This window comes from Coptis chinensis, chromosome 8, assembly GCF_015680905.1.
Source record: "Coptis chinensis isolate HL-2020 chromosome 8, ASM1568090v1, whole genome shotgun sequence".
Lineage (NCBI taxonomy): Eukaryota > Viridiplantae > Streptophyta > Magnoliopsida > Ranunculales > Ranunculaceae > Coptis > Coptis chinensis.
In genome coordinates, this window is record NC_141463.1 from 58,204,621 (window position 1) to 58,222,163 (window position 17,543).

The window sequence follows — 17,543 nt, forward strand, 5'->3', positions numbered from 1 at the left end:
TGGATAAGGACTAAAAAACAAAAGAGGAGGAGAGAGGATAGAAGGGGGACGTCCAGAAAAACCTGATGGATCGATCTCTCTCCTTCAGAGTTCGAAATTTCAAATTGGATGGACCTTAACTTGATAAGCCCAATTAATTTAATAGAATAGGCCCAACTAATATATAGTAATATAGGCCCATACCAAATATGATAAATCCCGCATCAATTAATCACCCTTCATAGCCCATAGCCTATGTGAAAATAAGCTCAAGTATTTGTTCCACTAACCAAATTTAATTACGAGGCTACTAATAGAAAAACTGTCATAAAACTGTTACAATCCAACAAACAAATCACAACCCCATATTAATCGTAACTACGTATCAACTGTGTACACATTATATTGGATTTATTCGTATTAAATACAACTAGACAAGCTCCCGTCAAAATATTGTAATAACAAGCCCAGTCTATTGCATTTACACACCAAAACAAATACAATTAACACGTAATTCCCTATAGTAGCAACGTAAAATGAACGGTTTACCCGTTGGTAAAATTCCGGGTAATTACAGGAGAGGTTGGAAGCCTCTCATGCTTGATTCCAATGCTCGATACTCCGGCCCCCTCTCTTGTTCAAACCTTCTATCGTGGCTCAACTCGCAATAACGAGGGTAACGCGATCGTGACGTTTGGGGGGGATGTTTGATTTGAATAGAGAAGTTGTTGGTTTTGTTTTGGTTATTCCTCCGAGGCACGAGATTTCAGAAAGTTAGGAGTACCCTGGAACGGTGGTTGATCTTATGACGGATACAGTTATCGAGGAAGTCTACAGCAACGGTTCCATATGCGCGAAGCAAAGCTCTTTGAGGAAGAACCAGTTGGTTGTAGCAACATAGATCGCTCATAACCTGGTTGGGAGGACTAAACCTTCTGATATAAGTAAGTCGATTCTCCATATCCTTTGGATCCTACAGACCCAAAACAACGGGTTCTGTATAGTTTATTTTTTCTGGGACCAGCTCACCCACTTCAGACGGAGTACTGCTCCCCTACCCACCCTGGTAACTAAGATACTGCTTAGCTGGGGAGCAGCGGTTCCTACTAACTACGTGGCAGTTAAAACTGCCACAGTCACTCCTGTCTACCGTCATTGCGTAGCGCTCAACTGGTCCCCTGAGGTAGTACATGCCGCAGAGCACGCCCAAGAAGATCTCCCGCCACTGCCTCCGGTTGATTACTTCGCTCCTAGAGCTACTTCTCAGTTCACGGGTGCCCTAGATGTGATCAACTTCATGTACGAGGGTCAAGGACGCTTGCACCAGCAAATGCTTAACATTCAGAACGAGCAGCGTGACTTTCGTGAGGAGCAGAACATTTTTCAAGACAAAGTCACTCGAACTCTTAATGAGCTAAGAGATGCGATCATTCCAGAGACTGGAGCTCAGAGCGTTAGACATGAGCCAGGAGAGGGTAGCTCGAGGCACCCTCGACTTTAGTTATCACGCACGGATTCTGACTAGGCAGCTCCCGAGTGTCCGCATAGATAGATGTATTTTACTTTTCGCACTTGTATTTATAATAACTGTTAGTATTATTTTAGTAATGTATGCATGGTTGATGATAGTTGTATGAGGATTTGGTATATGAGTAGAAGGTAATACAATACATCATGCCAAAATTTTCTTATTTATGCACTATATATATATTTCAAAAATAAATCCAAAAACCCAAAAATTTCATTGCAGAATAATTATGTAACTTACTATTTAGATAAACCATGTATTTTTTGTTCTATATCCAGTAGCCCACACTCAAAAATTTGTTTGGGGGTGGTATATTTTCATCACTAAGAACAAAGTACTGGTGTACTGCTGTTTTTGCTCATGTTCCTATGGTAATCTGTATATTTTCTTCATACTTTGAGGACAAAATATATTTCTGTTTGGGGGTGGTATACATTCTGCAAAAACTAGGCATTTTTGTGTTCTTCCAAAAATATCATTCATCCCAGCATATCATTCATCTTCCCCAATAGTGTTCTTCTGTGTCTTCCTCCCTCTTCTTTAGAATCTCTTATCCCCAGTGGATTTTCTTGCTCTCCCCAACGAGTCTTTCGTCATTGTTTGGTTATCACCATTATATGTGATTGTTGAATTTAAGTCAAAATCATGAATGAATTGATCTATCAATTTGATTTCACCAGTTTTCCAAAATGAATTTTAAAATATCGATTTCAACAAATTTGTCCCTTGATTTCAAAAAGTTGTTCATCCTTATCCATCACCATTTTTTGCTTGAGTGCCTAGCCTGAGTGTCATTATCCTAGTACATACTGATGTAATGTAAGGCATAGAATACACGCATTAGAAGGTGTGATATCTTTGGTTGAGTACTGAAAAAATGTAAGACGTAAAATATGCATTTGTATTACGATACCATCCTCTCTGGAGTGACTACCATTTTCAACTATGCTTTCACAAACAACTTGATGAAACTGAGATTTCAAATATTTCGGGAAAAAAACCCCTCTTCAAAAATTAATTTCAAATGAAATTTTCAAAAATTGCATGATAGCACTTGGATGGAGTATGGCAAAAATGTTGTGTCTCCTTGGATTTGCCATTCAGTTGCAAGCAACTTCTGCCAAAGAGGGGCAACTGTAGATACCCTATTTTTGCACTTCAGACATAATTCATTTATGATTTTGCATTGAATTAAATTTGATCATATAAGGTGATTTGCATTCTAGAGTCTTCATTTCTATATCAAATTTCTTTATTTTCATCTTCTATTGGTGTCTTTAGACTCCTCTCATCATGTTCTAACTATGGCTGAAGTTTCATTGCATTCTGAGTTTCGAGCTAAAAATAACCAAAATGCCCTTGTGACCCTTTAGAGCCCAAATTTCATTTTTTTCACTTATTATTTGAATGAGATTATTTCATATTTGTATTCCCCTCAAAATATCCTTCGAAATGAGTACAAGCTTACCTAGGTTCCATTTGGATATCAGAAACCCTAATCTTGCCCTATCCCGTTTCAATCTATTTTAATTTGTGCGATGTTCAATGCAATGTATTTTTTGAGTAATATTTCGACCCAAGGGTATTTTTAAGAGTTCATGGGACTTCCTAATGGATTAATGAACCACTTTTGTGAAGAAGAGTTTGCCTAATTTTGACCCCGTCAAAGGGGTAATTTACAGCATCGAAAAAATAGTCAAAATAGACCTTTTTGTGGATTTTGGATCCGTGCTCATGGGCTGTGGATCCAGCTCGTGTTGGACCTTTTCAGTAAGGTTTCTAGCCCATTCTCAAGCCTCCAAAATCCTAGACAACCTTCCTTGTTTGATTTGATCTCTAAAATCAAGAATATTCTAGAGAATATGTCATTTTAGAGCCATGTTTGGAACTCTAGATTGGGGCATATTGAAGACGTCCAAGATTTGATTTTTTTGCCCTAATCCATCTACCAAAACATAAAAATCAAGAGACAATATTTACCGAAACATAAAAATCAAGGGACAAGATTGCACCCCTTATCCCACCTCTTGCAAAAAAAAGTTTGCCATTTAATCGACTGTCGCACAAATAAAATAAGGGAAACTCAATAATAAAAATCAACAAATTTTAATGATAAACTACAGAAAACCCAAATAGTTTCTCATTAGATACAAATACAACATAAGTTTTTACTTGGAAGAACACTAGCACTAGGAAAGGCAATTGGTGCCATATACTGTTGTTTCTAAGCATGAAATCCAGAATAAAAATGTTTGCCGCCAGCTCAATTTGAACAAGGCAACTAACATGAGAGGTACCGGTGAAAGCATCTAATGATAGCCTATATGTTGTGCAGCTCATTGTACAAACAACAATTTCATTCTTCTCTATTAAATTTTAACCTTGAGTATAGGAAAAGAGTAACTACAAGCGAAGAGAAAATTGTTTTTATACTAAAATAAGCAGTCTTCGGTCTTTCACTCCACAACAACTTTATACATCGAATCTACAAAAGCTATCCGGCAACCACGTTTGTACACACGCATAGTGTGGAACACAACATCAAATGATCACGGTATATGGACCCACACACTTTAGGAATAACTACCAAAGCTTTGTTATCCCTTGGCAAAGAAGACAGCTTCGATTTCTTGAAGTATTGCAGCAGTATCAAACTTGAAGTTTCTCAAGCTCTTTCCTGGGCCCGAGTCTATGGGACGAACTTCAGATCCGTGTTTCGTCTGTTGGCTCTCCATTCCTGTTCCCCCTATAGAACTATTCTTTGCCTTCCAAACACACGTTCCTTCAAAAAGACACCAGACTTTATCAGTAAAACCAAATTAGACCTTTTAGCTAATCCAAACCTAGTCTCCGACATGCAATCCTATCAACTCCATGAGACTAGCGTAACCAATATTATATAGACCTCAACAACCACCAAATTCAAGTAGACAGAATAGGTGCTATTCGTTCAGCTCAAGCATAGCCTAAATATGAGGATGGTAGTTTTCTTAATAATGTGCAACCCTCTGAGGAGAAAATATGTGAAAAAATAAACAGAACTATGGTTTCTCTCTCCTCCACCCTCATTTTCTCTTCTATAATCAGATGAAACAGATGATTCACTTTTTCTGTCCTTCAAAAAACAAAAAAAATTGTTTGACAAAAGCGGGTAAAAAATCCACAAGAATCTGTCTTCATCTGTGCAGGTCCCCATCCCCATAAAGATGGCTGTCACCTGACTCACCTCAAGGTTGTCGCCTGATCGCAACTTGTAATCTTGTATTATGCATCTTGATGCACCATACTTTCAGAGAAAGTCAATGTCAGGGTGCACGCACAAATCTGTGTTGGGGATACAGTACACATTACTGAAGGTTATCTACCTGAAGTTTGGTATTTCGCAGGGTTGGATGGTGATAAAATACTGATATCAATGTCACTTAGATATGCATAATCAAACACCCACGTGAGCACTTCATACACACTCCAAACACTTGGCCATCCTTAATGCAACGGATTTGCCAAATCCACTGTTTGGCAACTAAAACAATAAGCAGAATAATTGAAGAGAGGTTGAACAACCTTTATAAAATGTATCAGATTTCTGTGTTGTGGGGGGCTGATGCGCTGAAATCCAGGCTTTTAGTGGCCTGCATGACGATATTGCAAATTATAACATCATTCAAAGAAAACCTGATAATCCATTCAAAGTCAAGATATTGCAGAACTTACATTAAAAACGGACCGACCATGTAAAACTTAAAGCCACTGGATCCACGAGACACAACATCAGTGCCTGCTGATTGAAGCTCATCTATCCGTACCCAAGAAATTTCCTGATTGCAGCAAAAGTACATAAACAACTATGAGATCTGTAACTGAAAACATAGCTGCATTGTGTTCGGTTTCTAAATGAGAAGATAAGAGGGAGAACCAAAGTAGTTCCTAAGCTGCAACGAGATGATAAAGATTAATCTATCTTTTCACTTGGCTAATTAACCAAGGGTAGGTATAAGAATTAAAGGGCCTAAGTACTTATTTCCACACAGGGCCAGCTCCCCCTATAGGCAGGTGACTAGGTGAGGGCCTCACCACTAAGGGGGCTCACAATTGTAAAGCCCAACTTTGTTTAGGTACTTTTTGTTCTATTTATTACTTTACTTAAGCCCACTAGGCTTTGTTTTCTATAGGCCCAACTAGTTTTTGAACTTCTACTGTCTAAACATTACATTACCAATCATATATTAATAATTTAATGAACCATTACCAATCATTACATTATAACCTTTTGTTCTCCACCAAATTCTCTAGAAGAAAAAAAAGAGTTTGCATCAACGATAAAAAGCTTTAAAACGAGTACCATGCTAATTTAATAAAAATAAAATAAAAGACACAATATTATATACACTATATCAATATTCGAATTATTTACTACATCAATAAAAAGCACTTATAATTTTGCCTAGGGCCTCAAATAGTCTTGAGCTGACCCTATTTCCACATAAACATTTCCGATAAGACCCCCAATCCATACAAAGTCAGCAATAATCTTTGATTTTTCATAAGAAATCGAGAACGAACCCCGATGAGATGGAGACTTTGCGAAAAAAGTTAGTGAAGTCTTAACAAACTGGTGCCAACCCCCTACTAAAAAAATGGTCAAGTGTTGCAACACACAGCAAAGCAGCCATCTGCTGAAAAAAAGGCCCTAACGACGCCTACCAGTGTTGACCCAACTTTTCAACACGAAAGATTTTATTTGAAAAACTAATGCTACCAATTTGACAAGTTCTAAATTATAACAACAAACCTATTATTCATAATGCGTCAACTGTCAACCTACGATCCTACCAATGTTTCACTTCCAATAAAAACTAAAATTTTAAACTTTAATATACCACGTCCAAAACATATTAGTACCTCTATAAGTCCAAATATACATTAATACTAACTAAACGTCTTTGTTTTTCATCAGTGTGAACATACATTAAGACCCTACTTTGAGGCTAAAATATTCAAATCTTATAGAGCTATGGGGATAGCTTTTGTAGGTAATACTGTAACTGACAATTTCAAAGTCCAAATTCCAATCTATCCCCTCTGAGAAGAATAAAATCAAACTGACGTGATTTAAGAACTGGTGAGCCCATGAAAACAGACATCTCTAAACGAGAACTATAAAACCTTCCAATGAACCTATTTTTCCCCGTACAAAGCCAACTCGTTTCAGATAAGTAAAGACTAACTTTTTTATTAATATAAATACTTTTTGGTCAGCAATGTTCTAGAAATGGGTCCAGGCGGTGCCTCAGGATTCGCTTAGGCCTCTAGGTATCAGAGCACTAGGTTGGATGGATTGTTAATGGTGGTGATAAACTGATAGTCTGATAATGAAGAAGTCGAGCCAGCTGGTGACTCGAGGAACGATTAGAGACACGGTTGGAGAGGATAATGGGATGAAGCCTCAGAAAAGTGCCAGACACATTGACTCATGAAGAAGATTTTGTCTCGCAGAACACATACTTTTTTGTTTTTGAATTATGCAAAATGTCTAGTTGGAGAACTCTTATTCCTCATTACGAAGGTTTTTGAACTCTAAACTAAGGCAAAAATTTGGTTTGAAAACCACTATGCATTGCTAGAAAGTATCGTCTGATTCTTCTGGTATTATACTATTATATTATAGTAATATGTTTCTTGTCTTTACAAGAGCAAAGAAAATGACCACCTAGCGCCTTTAGCACCTAACCAGCTAAGGTGCTAGGCCTACTCCCACCACCTGCCCTTGGCCTAGTCTTATCACAGTTGGCAAGATCCATAGATCGATGCATATGCATATTCATGATACTAGTTTAAATTTCTGAATTTTTCATAAACTCAGTTTAAATAGCAAAAGTGAAATATTGAACTTATAAATTCCACAAAGTAATCTAAGAGGTAGGTACACAAAAAAGAAGAAAACACATACACTAATTTCCTTCTTGGTTTGTGGTGCAAAAATAGTATCTTCTTTCACACCAGCAATTATGTAAAGTCGCACTCTTTGTTCGCCAACTGTAACTTCAATATGGTCATCTGTCTTCAAAAATTTGGAAACATCAAATCCCGTTTCTTCCAAAACCTGCATCCCAATCACAAAACTTAACGCATTACGCACACTAACATATATATATATATATGTGTGTGTGTGGGGAGGGATAGAGGCACATTCACTGTAGCCACATTCTAGCCACATTGTAAATTAATCCAAGTAAAATCATGGACTTAAAAGTTGAATTAAAGGCTGAATTTTTGTGGAGATGATCTCTCCACCATGGAGAACATACTCACAAAAATTCAGCTCATTCAAAGAAATCTAACCTTAGAATATGCTCACAAAAAATTTCGTTGATTACCAAAAAAAAACACACACACACACATTATGCATAAGAGTTTTACAAAAGGCCCCTTAAGTAAACCTTCAACTGCTGGTTTTTGGTGAAGATGACTCCTCACCGATCATTTAAACATTTCTGACCTTGCTAAAAGAGTGTTGCAAAATTAAAAGTTCTGAACCAACATTTCACAAGGTTAGATACATCCAAACTAGCTTATCTTTTGTGAAGATGACTCTGCTAGGAAGGACATGTATGCTCAAAAATCAAAATCAGTTGTTCAGTATCCAGCATGTTTTTTTTCTGCACAACCTGGACTAAACTTCATAGCATATAGACAATAAAATAAACAGATTCCGCTATATCAGATCAGGCTCCATAAATTTTATTATATGTGCTCTGAAGTTTACTTTAAGTTACCTAATCCATGTGAAAATCTGGATGAGAAAAACTTTGTCCAAATAATCTCTTTATATAGATCATCTCCAACAGAAGGAAAGAACTATCAGTCCATCCAAAATTTCCAATGGCTCAATTCAATGGTGAAAATGGTGGGTAACCCATTTCGATGGGAGTGATAATATCAGATGTCCGATTTTTTGTGACGATGATCTATAATGTCAGGAAAGCATATAAAAAAAAGACGGTTTTGTAATTTCTATATGCATCAAACAACCTAGAGTGGGGTACAAAACATTATTCTCAATTTTCTGTCTTAGGCGGTCATCATTCTGGTTGCCTAATTTTAATATACCAGGTCGCATATTAAATGGGCAAGATTTGTTACATCCCCCTTCCCATCATTTAGGTGTATTTTAATTTTCCATAATATATTAAATCAATACGAACCTGCCTAACAGGCAAACTCAAAATAGTGTATCAAAATTCAAAAAGCAAATAGTTACCTCTCTGATAGCACATGTAAAGTCTTCCTCATCTTTGGCTTTTTTCCCACGGGGAAAACTCCAGCTTGCTCCAGCCTTCCACCCCTTCACCAGTAAACACTGCAAAATGCATATACCTATTGCTAGTGAGTCGTCATACTAGTTGTGAATGATTCACAGGCAGTTTAATAATCACATTCAGAAACACTCACGACTAATTAACATCAATCAATTACATCATCAACTAAAAAACAAATTAATTTTTACAGTTGTTTAATCAACTTAACAAACTAGAAAGTTCATGTAAATATGATTAAAGAATACTCCAGAAACGTGTTCTCTTTATCGAAAACTAGGCTTCCGACATATCATAGGTTTTTGTTCAAATCATATAAAGATAAAAATACCACAACAAGAGGTTGTTCAATTCACAAACGAAGATAAAATTGACATCCAAAAGGTGCAATCATATGCATACACATGCATAGAAATACTGAACTTTCAAACTGATTTTCAGAATTCAAAATTTGTAATCGACTCTGCAGTTTAGCAAATACCTAAATCTAATAATGCAGATAGACAACCAATCACTAAGCATATTGTCAGAATAAGCATTCCTATTAAAATATCTTACGCGGACATATTGTCAGAATAAGCATTCTCAACCACTTTGGGGTTTTTTTTTTCTTTTTTTTTTAAATCAATAAAAGGTAAATATCCATTCCGAAAATTGTTTCATAGTAGCTAAACCTTAGCAACTTGCTAATGGTAGCTACTTACAATCCCCACAAAAAAATTCAATTACAAGAATGGTCTTACAAATCTAGAGTATCCCAACTACACATGAAGTCTTGATATCTATGTTTCCTGAAAAGATTGATGCCCTTTGACCAATCATATAGAAGCTCCTTGACGTCCACCACGATCTTATGAACAACCTCCTCCTTGTTTCCAAACTCTCCGGTGACGCTCATTCCATATCGCCCTCAATATTGCCTTAGGATGATGCTCCGCAAGACCGCAATCCATTTAGCTTTCAGATCCTCAATGACGATATCCCCAAGAGCCACCCTTACATTCTGCGGAAAATTCCAAGATCTATTGAATGATGAAGAGGAGAATAATTCCCACACTCGCTTTGCTACCACACAAAGAACAAGAAGATGATCCACTTCCTCCTATACTTCCTTGCAAAATGGGCAATCATTATCCAACTCCATACCTCTATCATTAAGATTGTTGATCGTTTGGATGCATCCAAGATAAGCCAACCAACAAATGAAAGCCACTCAGTACGGGATTGAATTTACACATATCTATTTGTAAGGAAAGTTGACCACAATCTCATGCTCCTTTATATCCTCTAGTGTTTTTTGTTTAGATAGATCCCCATATCTGAGCTATTTAATAGATGATTAATCACCGAGTAGGCGCTACCCGCTACTTAGAGCATTCCCAATGCAAGCAACTTTGAGGGGAAATAGCAACTTGCCACCCTTGTTGAGCAAAAAACAATGCCCCAATGCAAGGGTGACAATGAGGGTAGCTTTTCACTAAGTAACAATGAGGGTAGCACTTGCTACCGAGATTGTCACTGAGTTGTGAACTTCGGACGGAACTTTTTATTCCGTCTTGTGTGTTTTTTTTAATTTTTTCGTTTTTTTTTCTGATCGCATATTTATTCGACTTTTTTTCGGTTTTTTTTTTTTTTTTTCGGACGGGATGTTTCATTCCGTCCAGCCCTTCTGTTTTTTTTTTTTTTTCATTTTTTACGGAATCAAACATTTCGTCCAAGGTTTAAAGTCACCTCTGCATTGGGCAACCTCTGGCAGCTTTTCACCAAAACAGTAGTAAAGAGGGAAAATAGTCTTACGTGGAGGTGAAAAATAGTTGCTTGCATTAGGAATGCTCTTAGCCAATCCGTTTTGCCAATTAAGCCCAAAAGAAATCGGAGCTCCAAAACCCCCAATTAAGCCCAACTAATCAGCCGACTTTTCAATTAGTACTTGTTCATAATTTTCTTTTCCTCCTCGAGATATAAAAGAAAAATATGATAATCTAATTTTTTTTCTCTTTAAGGGTAACCATGCATGTTGGAGAGTTGTAATTTTTTGTGTTTTGGAAATTTGGTGAGTTCCATTTACATAACTCAAGTTTGCACTTCATTTTATTAATCCTTAGCATGTATAAGCAGTGTTATTAAAACCGCATGATTCCCGACTTGAATCGTACGAGTTGAGTCGTAGCTTGATAGATCAGAATCGTTCCATTGAATCGTAAAAGACAGGAATCGCTCTAAAATCGGGATTCAAATCGGAAAAATCGTTCGAATCGGAAATAATCACGATTCCTACGATTCAAATTTCAGTAACAAAAGTTGCAAAATAATTCAACCAAGGATAAGAAAGAAAGATTGTAACTACCGTTTTCCAGAATCAAAGACCAAAAAAGGAAAGAAAGATTGTAACTTTCTTCAATTTCATACAAGAATTTTCATTGCACAGGTAAGTCCTCCATTGTTTCTTCTTCTTCTTCTTCTTTTTTTTTTTCTTCTTCTAGATTATTTTCTCCTTGATTCTTCCTCGATTTCATTCTTTTTCTTCTTTTCAATTTCTTTCCCGTCGAGTTTTCGCTCGGCTGGTGGTTCTGGTTCTTCTTCTTCGTCAATTTGTTTTTTTTTCTCAAGTTGAGTACATGCTTGGGTTTAAATTGGGTGGGTTTAAATTAGGGACCAACCCAACCTAACTAAACCTTGGTCAGGTCCATTGAACTTAAACCCAGCCACAAATTTTCAAAATCAAAACTAATTTCACCTCTTTTCCGAAATTAAACCAATTTCACCCATTGTTTTTCGAAATTTGAATTAATTTCACCCCTCTTTCACTTAAATTTAAAGCATTAACAATGATATGTTCAATAGCATTTGCAATATTGGTTTTAATGGCACATAAAATCTGTATGTGCCTATGTCCACAATTTTTTGAATGATGGAAGAACTTTTTTCTGACTCATTAAGTGTTGTGAAAATAAGAAAAACAAGTGTTTAGTATTTTTCTTATGCTATATAAAATTATCTAAAATTTTAGAACACCTATATAAAAAAATTCTTAAATCTTACGATTTACGACTCGATATGATTTACGATTTGGTAAAAATAGAAAATGATTCCCATTCCGATTCAAGAGTTGACAACTATGTGTATAAGTCATCTGGGAGGGAAAATTCTCGGAATAATCGAGGTCTAATCGCTCCTAGACCGATAAGCCACCAATTTCTGATTAAACTGATCAGCCCCATATAAAGATTTCCTGGTGAATAGCTTGCTTTAGAACAAAGTGGTTGGGTGGCGGTTGGTGGCTCTCAACCACTCTGTTCTAAAGCGAAACCAGAATAGATGATGAAATACAAGAAAATAAAATAATAAGTGTTCCGCTAAAACATTTATACCAGGAATACTTTCACTGATATGTCAGGTAAACTCCGGTTTGTGGACTTTCTTCTAGAACATGTAACATTGACATACCATATTTTCACTAAAGAAAAAAGTGTAAGATACACTGATATATCTCTGCAGACCTGTTGAAGGTTAAATGTATTCCGGTGTAGTATAAAGAAGTAGCAGTGGTAAACATACCCGTTCATAAGATTCATCGAGCATAATTGCACCAGATACAGGAACTCGGACCTTGTAGGAAGTGAAGTCCTTGTATATGTCATCTATGTGTGCGATATAAGGTCTGAGAGCAGCACAGCTGTTAAACACTGTGGGCGGGCGTATCAAGGTAAACAAAATATAATATAACTAGTGATAAAGTAAACAAAAAGAGCAAATGTGCATAGGATAGGATACTCAAAGATGTGAATTCCCTCAGAGAGAGTGACTTCAGTGCCGGATTTTGCTCAACCGAGTTGTCCTCGTAGAACCAATGTGCTTGCTCCACAAGAAACAAAATCCTCTCAAACGACTCAAGATCTTCTTTTGGTACATTTAAAACAAACCGGCTGCACCAAATCCAAATAAATTAATTTCAACTACTACTAAGTACAGTAAAAAAAAAAAAAAAAGACAGTAGTAATAATAAAAATGAACCTGCAGAGGTCATCGAGAAGTTCTTGAGGAGGTAGACCGCTTTTTGAACGGTGAAGACCACTCATCGCGAATTGAAACAAATATTTATTTCTCTGATTCAATTGAAACAAATAGAATCTTGCCCTCATGCCAGAATACTTTACAGATTTTTAAAAGCCCAAAGTCCAAAAACTATTCTAGACTGGATCTCAAAAGTATAGACTTTAAAACCCAATAAATAAAGCCCAATAAGATACTGCAAACTATGAAGGCCCTCCTCCTGGAACTGTAAGTTGTGCTCCTGGAGTTATCTGAAAATGATTTTGTCATTACTCATTTCATCTAATATCTCTATATTAGAAAAATGTGGGGCTCAGGCAAGGCGACCCAATATCTCTATATCTGTTTGTTCTTATCATGGAAATTTTGGGAGGCCTTCTCAAACAAGTAGTGGCAAGGAAAAACATCAACTACCATTCCAAGTGTAGAAGGGTCGAAGTAACTCATCTGCGCTTTGCAGATGATGTCCTTTTGCTTTGTAAAGGAGAAGCTAGCTCTATGGAAAGAGTTAAAGCAGTTATGCAGAGTTTTTTTGAACTCATCGGACTCAAGTTGAATGTAAATAAGACTTCTCTGCTCACGGGAAGCTTAAGCCCAGCAGCAAGTATGGATTTAGCAGGCATTCTGGGTGTTAAACTAGTCTCTCCACCTATTAAGTACTTGGGTCTCCCTCTCACAGCTGCTCGGATAGGTTACAAGGACTGCTTACCTCTCATTGAGGAAATCTCAATTCGAATGGCTGATTGGAAAAATAAAACATTAAGTCTAGCAGGAAGACTTCAATTGATCCAATCGATCTTGTCCTCATTTCATCATATTGGACTAAAACTTTTATTTTACCTGATGGAGTGGTTAAGAAGATTTCTCAACTCACCAATAGGTTCCTATGGGCAGGTCCAAACATGAATAAGTGTTTGCACAAAGCTAGTCATGGCACTTTGAGGTTTAGTAAGATGGAAGGAGGGTTGAACATCATTGATACAAAGACTTGGAACATAGCATCTTACTGTGGTCTTATTTATAAAGTAGTGAAGAAAGAAGAAACCCTATGGACAAAATGGATATGGGAGTATCAGCTCAGAGGTAAAAGTTTCTGGACAATGAGAATTCCTTTTGACTGCTCATGGGATTTGGAGATCCATATTGAAGCACAGAAAGACAGCTGTGAGGTTCATAAAGTATGTCATAGTTAATAGGAAAGAAACTAGTCTCTGGCATGAGCCTTGGTGTGAATCTATGCTACTCACTGAGAATAATGAGTTGAAACAATTGCTACAACTTCTAGATGATGCTAGGGTGGCTGAGCTCATCACCAATGGCCAGTGGAATGGTAAAATACACTCATTGCCTGACTTTGAAGTGAAAAGGCTCATTCTAGGCATAGAGATTCAAAGTTTGATGAAGGAAGACTTTGTTGTTTGGACAGAAACAACAACTAGACAATACACTACAAAGTCGACCTACATGAATCTAAGAAGGATCAGAAACAAAGTAAAATGGTACAAACTAGTATGGGGAAAACTGGTAGTTCCTAAGCATTCTTTCATAGTTTGGCAGCTGTTCAGTGGATGCCTCTCTACTCAGGATCGTCTGATTAAGAAAAACATATTGCACCAATCATTATGTTGCTTATGCAGGAATCATAGAGAGAACTTATCTCATCTCTTCTTTGACTGTCCCTTTTCCAAGGAAGTATGGTCTAATTTCAAAAGGCACGTGGGCATGGATATAACTGTATTAACATCTAAACAAGAATGGTACAGGACATTCAGAAGAACTACTAGAAGCAATTCCTGTGACTCAGAGATAATTAGAGCTATGATATGTGCAGTTGTTTATGTTCTATGGAATGAGAGGAATAGCAGACGCTTTAAGAACAAAGAGCACACTCCTGCTCAAGTTATGAGCGGCACTTTGAGGAAAACGAAGTTATACTTGCAGAAGGAACTCAAGGAGGTCCCAGACAATGTGGATACCAGATCCATCTTAACACACCTGGGAATCAGTTTCCAGACTGTCCAGAAACAGCCAAGACTATATGTCAGTGGAATAAACCCCCACCTCAAGCTTTCATGCTTAATGTTGATGGCTCTCTCCAACACATGGCAAGCTTTGGAGGCACTATAAGAGATGAGGAAGGAAATGTCACACTAATGTATGCAGGAGCCTCAAGAAAGAGATCCATCCTTTTTCTGGAGCTAATGGGTATCGCTGAAGGATTGAAAGCAGCAAAGATGGAAGGCATTAAACATCTTGTGGTTAATTCAGATTCCCAAAGAGCTGTTAGTATAATCAATGAGGAAGAGCCAACACCATGGTATTGCCTGAACCTCATGTGTGGCATTAGAGCATATAAAATGTCATTTATCTCTGTATCAGTACAACACATACTCAAGGAAGGAAATAGAGCAGCTGATCATATTGCAAGAAATCATAATGTGAGAGAAGAGGGAGTTTGGTATAGTATAGGACCTATGGATGAAAGACTAAGTGCTATAGTACAACAAGATGCTGAGGGTTATGTTTATACTAGAGTTTAATTTTAATGCAGGTTTGGGTCTGCCTAACCCACAAAAAAAAAAAATTAAAGAGAAAAATGTGGGGGTTGATGAACAGGAAAATTCATGACACATTTTTTTAAAAATAATTTTAGGTTCTTATGCTTTATATAAACTACAAAACAGTCTCTAATCTTTATAGTAATTATAGGACCGTCCCTATACTATACGATAATTATATAACAGTCTCTATATTTTGTCTAAATTAAAGATTAGTCTGTATATTTTATCTAAATTACACAAAAGTCCTTATACTTTTCTACCCAATTTAAATTACAAAAGTTTCATATGTTGAAAATTACAAAATTGCCCCTGTGTGTGTGTTTTTTTAGTGTGATATTTCCATTAGTGCTCTATACGTATTATGTATCCCATTTTTTCTCTCTCCTAATCTAAGCAAATAACTAATAATATTTCAGCTTTTTGAGAAAATCGAAACGGCATCGAAATTGAAATATCATAATTAAATGAAGGTGTACGCTCCTGTTTTGGAAAAAAAAAAAGGTTTGCACATTAGGAAAAAGTAGTAATTTAACTTCGATTGTAAATTTTAAAAAAAAAATGTTATGGCTCATCCATATTGGGATGTTCCATGTGCTCAGGCACGTGGCATGAAGCTAGTTATTAAGAAGCATAAGATAAACCTCAATTTCTCAAAATAATTTCTAGAAAAAGTAATTGCTCATTGTTGATTGTTCCAAACTGTGTTTTAAACCCTGACTCATTAATCAGTTTAGTCGCTCCCTGGCTAGTTCGGGCAGAAATTGAAACTGCATGAAAGTTTGAGTTTGGGCTTAATGGTATTCGACAACGAACACAAAAATTTTTAGATAACCCATAAAGGATATAATTTGGCGTTATCGCATTTGGCCTATGCAAATGAACACATGGTATTATGGTATAGGAGAAAAAATTCGCTCCTAGGCGTTTAGGAGCGAAAAGTCTCCTAAGCACCCATCCGCCATCCACCACACATCCACTATCTTTTTATCTATTGATTAACTTGAGTTAATTAAAATCTAACCAAATACTTATTTTATTTTCTCTCTCCAAATCATTCCATTTTTTCTTTACAAATATTTCAATTTTTTTGTATTTCCATAAAAATAAATAAAATATTAATTTCAATTAAAAATTTGCATGTATGTGTTGCAGATTATTAATGGGGTTCTCATTGGTTCAATTGCAGGGCAAATTTCTCAAATTTATTTTGTATTGGTTATTATCATCAGTATTTTGGGTTGTAATAAAATTGTAATTTGTAATTGCATTTACGTTTCTTTAAGAATTATGAAGAAATTTAAGAATTTTTTCATAAATGTTAGTGTAGTTTTTTTTTTAAATTTTTAATGTAAGGTTATTCTTTCTTTATGGAAACACAAAAAAAAATTAAAGATTTGTGGAGAAAAAAAAATGAAATACATGTGGAGAGAATAAATACATATTTGGTTTGATTTTAATTAACTTAGGTTAATCAATAGATAACAAAATGGTGGATGTGTAGTGGATGGGTGGATTTTGTGCTTAGGAGACTTTTATAGTACCTAGTATGGTAAGATAGGGTACTGGGCCTATGAAATCAGGAGTACGGGCCTAATGGAATTTTTTTTCTGTTGGTATAGTACTATAGTATGGTAAGATAGGGTACTGGGCTTCTGCATATGAAATCAGAGTAGTACGGGCCTAATGGAATGATAGGCCTTTGGGGGCTTCGGCTCATCGAAAGTATGGCCTGGACTACAAGTAGACACTCACAGAGTATGGCTTACATGACAATAATTTCTGGCACTTCTGCTAGGAAATGCCCCATCCCGATTTCTGCGTGTTATCAATTATCATTGCGTACAGTTCTCACATGAACTATGAACCCCCATAACCAAGAATTGCAAACATGAATAGACATTATCTACTGCTTTGAAGGATATCCCTCCACAACCTCCACTATCAATTATGAACTTGCGTACAGTTCTCCAGGAGAACTATGAACCCCCATAACCAAGAATTGCAAACATGACAAGTGCTTTGAAGGCCCTCCACAACTCCACTTCGGGATGAACTTGTACTCCAGGAGTTGCCTCAAAATGATTTTGTCAATCTCAGTCAAAGGTT

General features: G+C 36.5%; 3 protein-coding genes across 3 annotated transcripts; 2 read left to right on the forward strand and 1 right to left on the reverse strand.

Moving 5' to 3' along the window:
• Positions 1-3,846: 3,846 nt before the first annotated feature.
• On the reverse strand, positions 3,847-13,003 carry DCP2 (decapping 2). The gene is made up of 8 exons (XM_086575895.1): positions 12,838-13,003; positions 12,598-12,749; positions 12,382-12,509; positions 8,769-8,867; positions 7,458-7,610; positions 5,222-5,325; positions 5,072-5,139; positions 3,847-4,289 (listed from the first exon to the last, which is right to left on the reverse strand). The coding sequence occupies exons 1-8, from the start codon at positions 12,963-12,965 to the stop codon at positions 4,105-4,107; spliced, it is 1,017 nt and encodes a 338-aa protein (XP_086432021.1). The 5' UTR covers positions 12,966-13,003; the 3' UTR covers positions 3,847-4,104.
• Positions 13,004-13,233: 230 nt separating this feature from the next.
• On the forward strand, positions 13,234-15,003 carry LOC147482137 (uncharacterized). The gene is made up of 4 exons (XM_086579213.1): positions 13,234-13,567; positions 13,771-14,040; positions 14,162-14,375; positions 14,514-15,003. The coding sequence occupies exons 1-4, from the start codon at positions 13,234-13,236 to the stop codon at positions 15,001-15,003; spliced, it is 1,308 nt and encodes a 435-aa protein (XP_086435339.1).
• Positions 15,004-15,029: 26 nt separating this feature from the next.
• On the forward strand, positions 15,030-15,416 carry LOC147482138 (uncharacterized). Its single transcript, XM_086579214.1, has one exon. It carries the CDS (start codon positions 15,030-15,032, stop codon positions 15,414-15,416), a length of 387 nt encoding a protein of 128 aa, XP_086435340.1.
• Positions 15,417-17,543: the final 2,127 nt, after the last annotated feature.

Bases quoted from the DNA above. Each gene is read 5' to 3' on its own strand.
- DCP2 (XM_086575895.1), bottom strand. From the start codon at position 12,965: ATGAGGGCAAGATTCTATTTGTTTCAATTGAATCAGAGAAATAAATAT. The intron at 5,326-7,457 runs GTATGTGTTTTC...TGCTGCAATCAG, and splicing joins AAACCAAGAAGGAAATTAGT to GAAATTTCTTGGGTACGGAT. The intron at 5,140-5,221 runs GTAAGTTCTGCA...ATCGTCATGCAG, and splicing joins ATGGTCGGTCCGTTTTTAAT to GCCACTAAAAGCCTGGATTT.
- LOC147482137 (XM_086579213.1), top strand. From the start codon at position 13,234: ATGGAAATTTTGGGAGGCCTTCTCAAACAAGTAGTGGCAAGGAAAAAC. The intron at 13,568-13,770 runs GTTACAAGGACT...TCCTATGGGCAG, and splicing joins TCTCACAGCTGCTCGGATAG to GTCCAAACATGAATAAGTGT. The intron at 14,376-14,513 runs GTACAAACTAGT...TTGCTTATGCAG, and splicing joins ATCAGAAACAAAGTAAAATG to GAATCATAGAGAGAACTTAT.
- LOC147482138 (XM_086579214.1), top strand. From the start codon at position 15,030: ATGTATGCAGGAGCCTCAAGAAAGAGATCCATCCTTTTTCTGGAGCTA.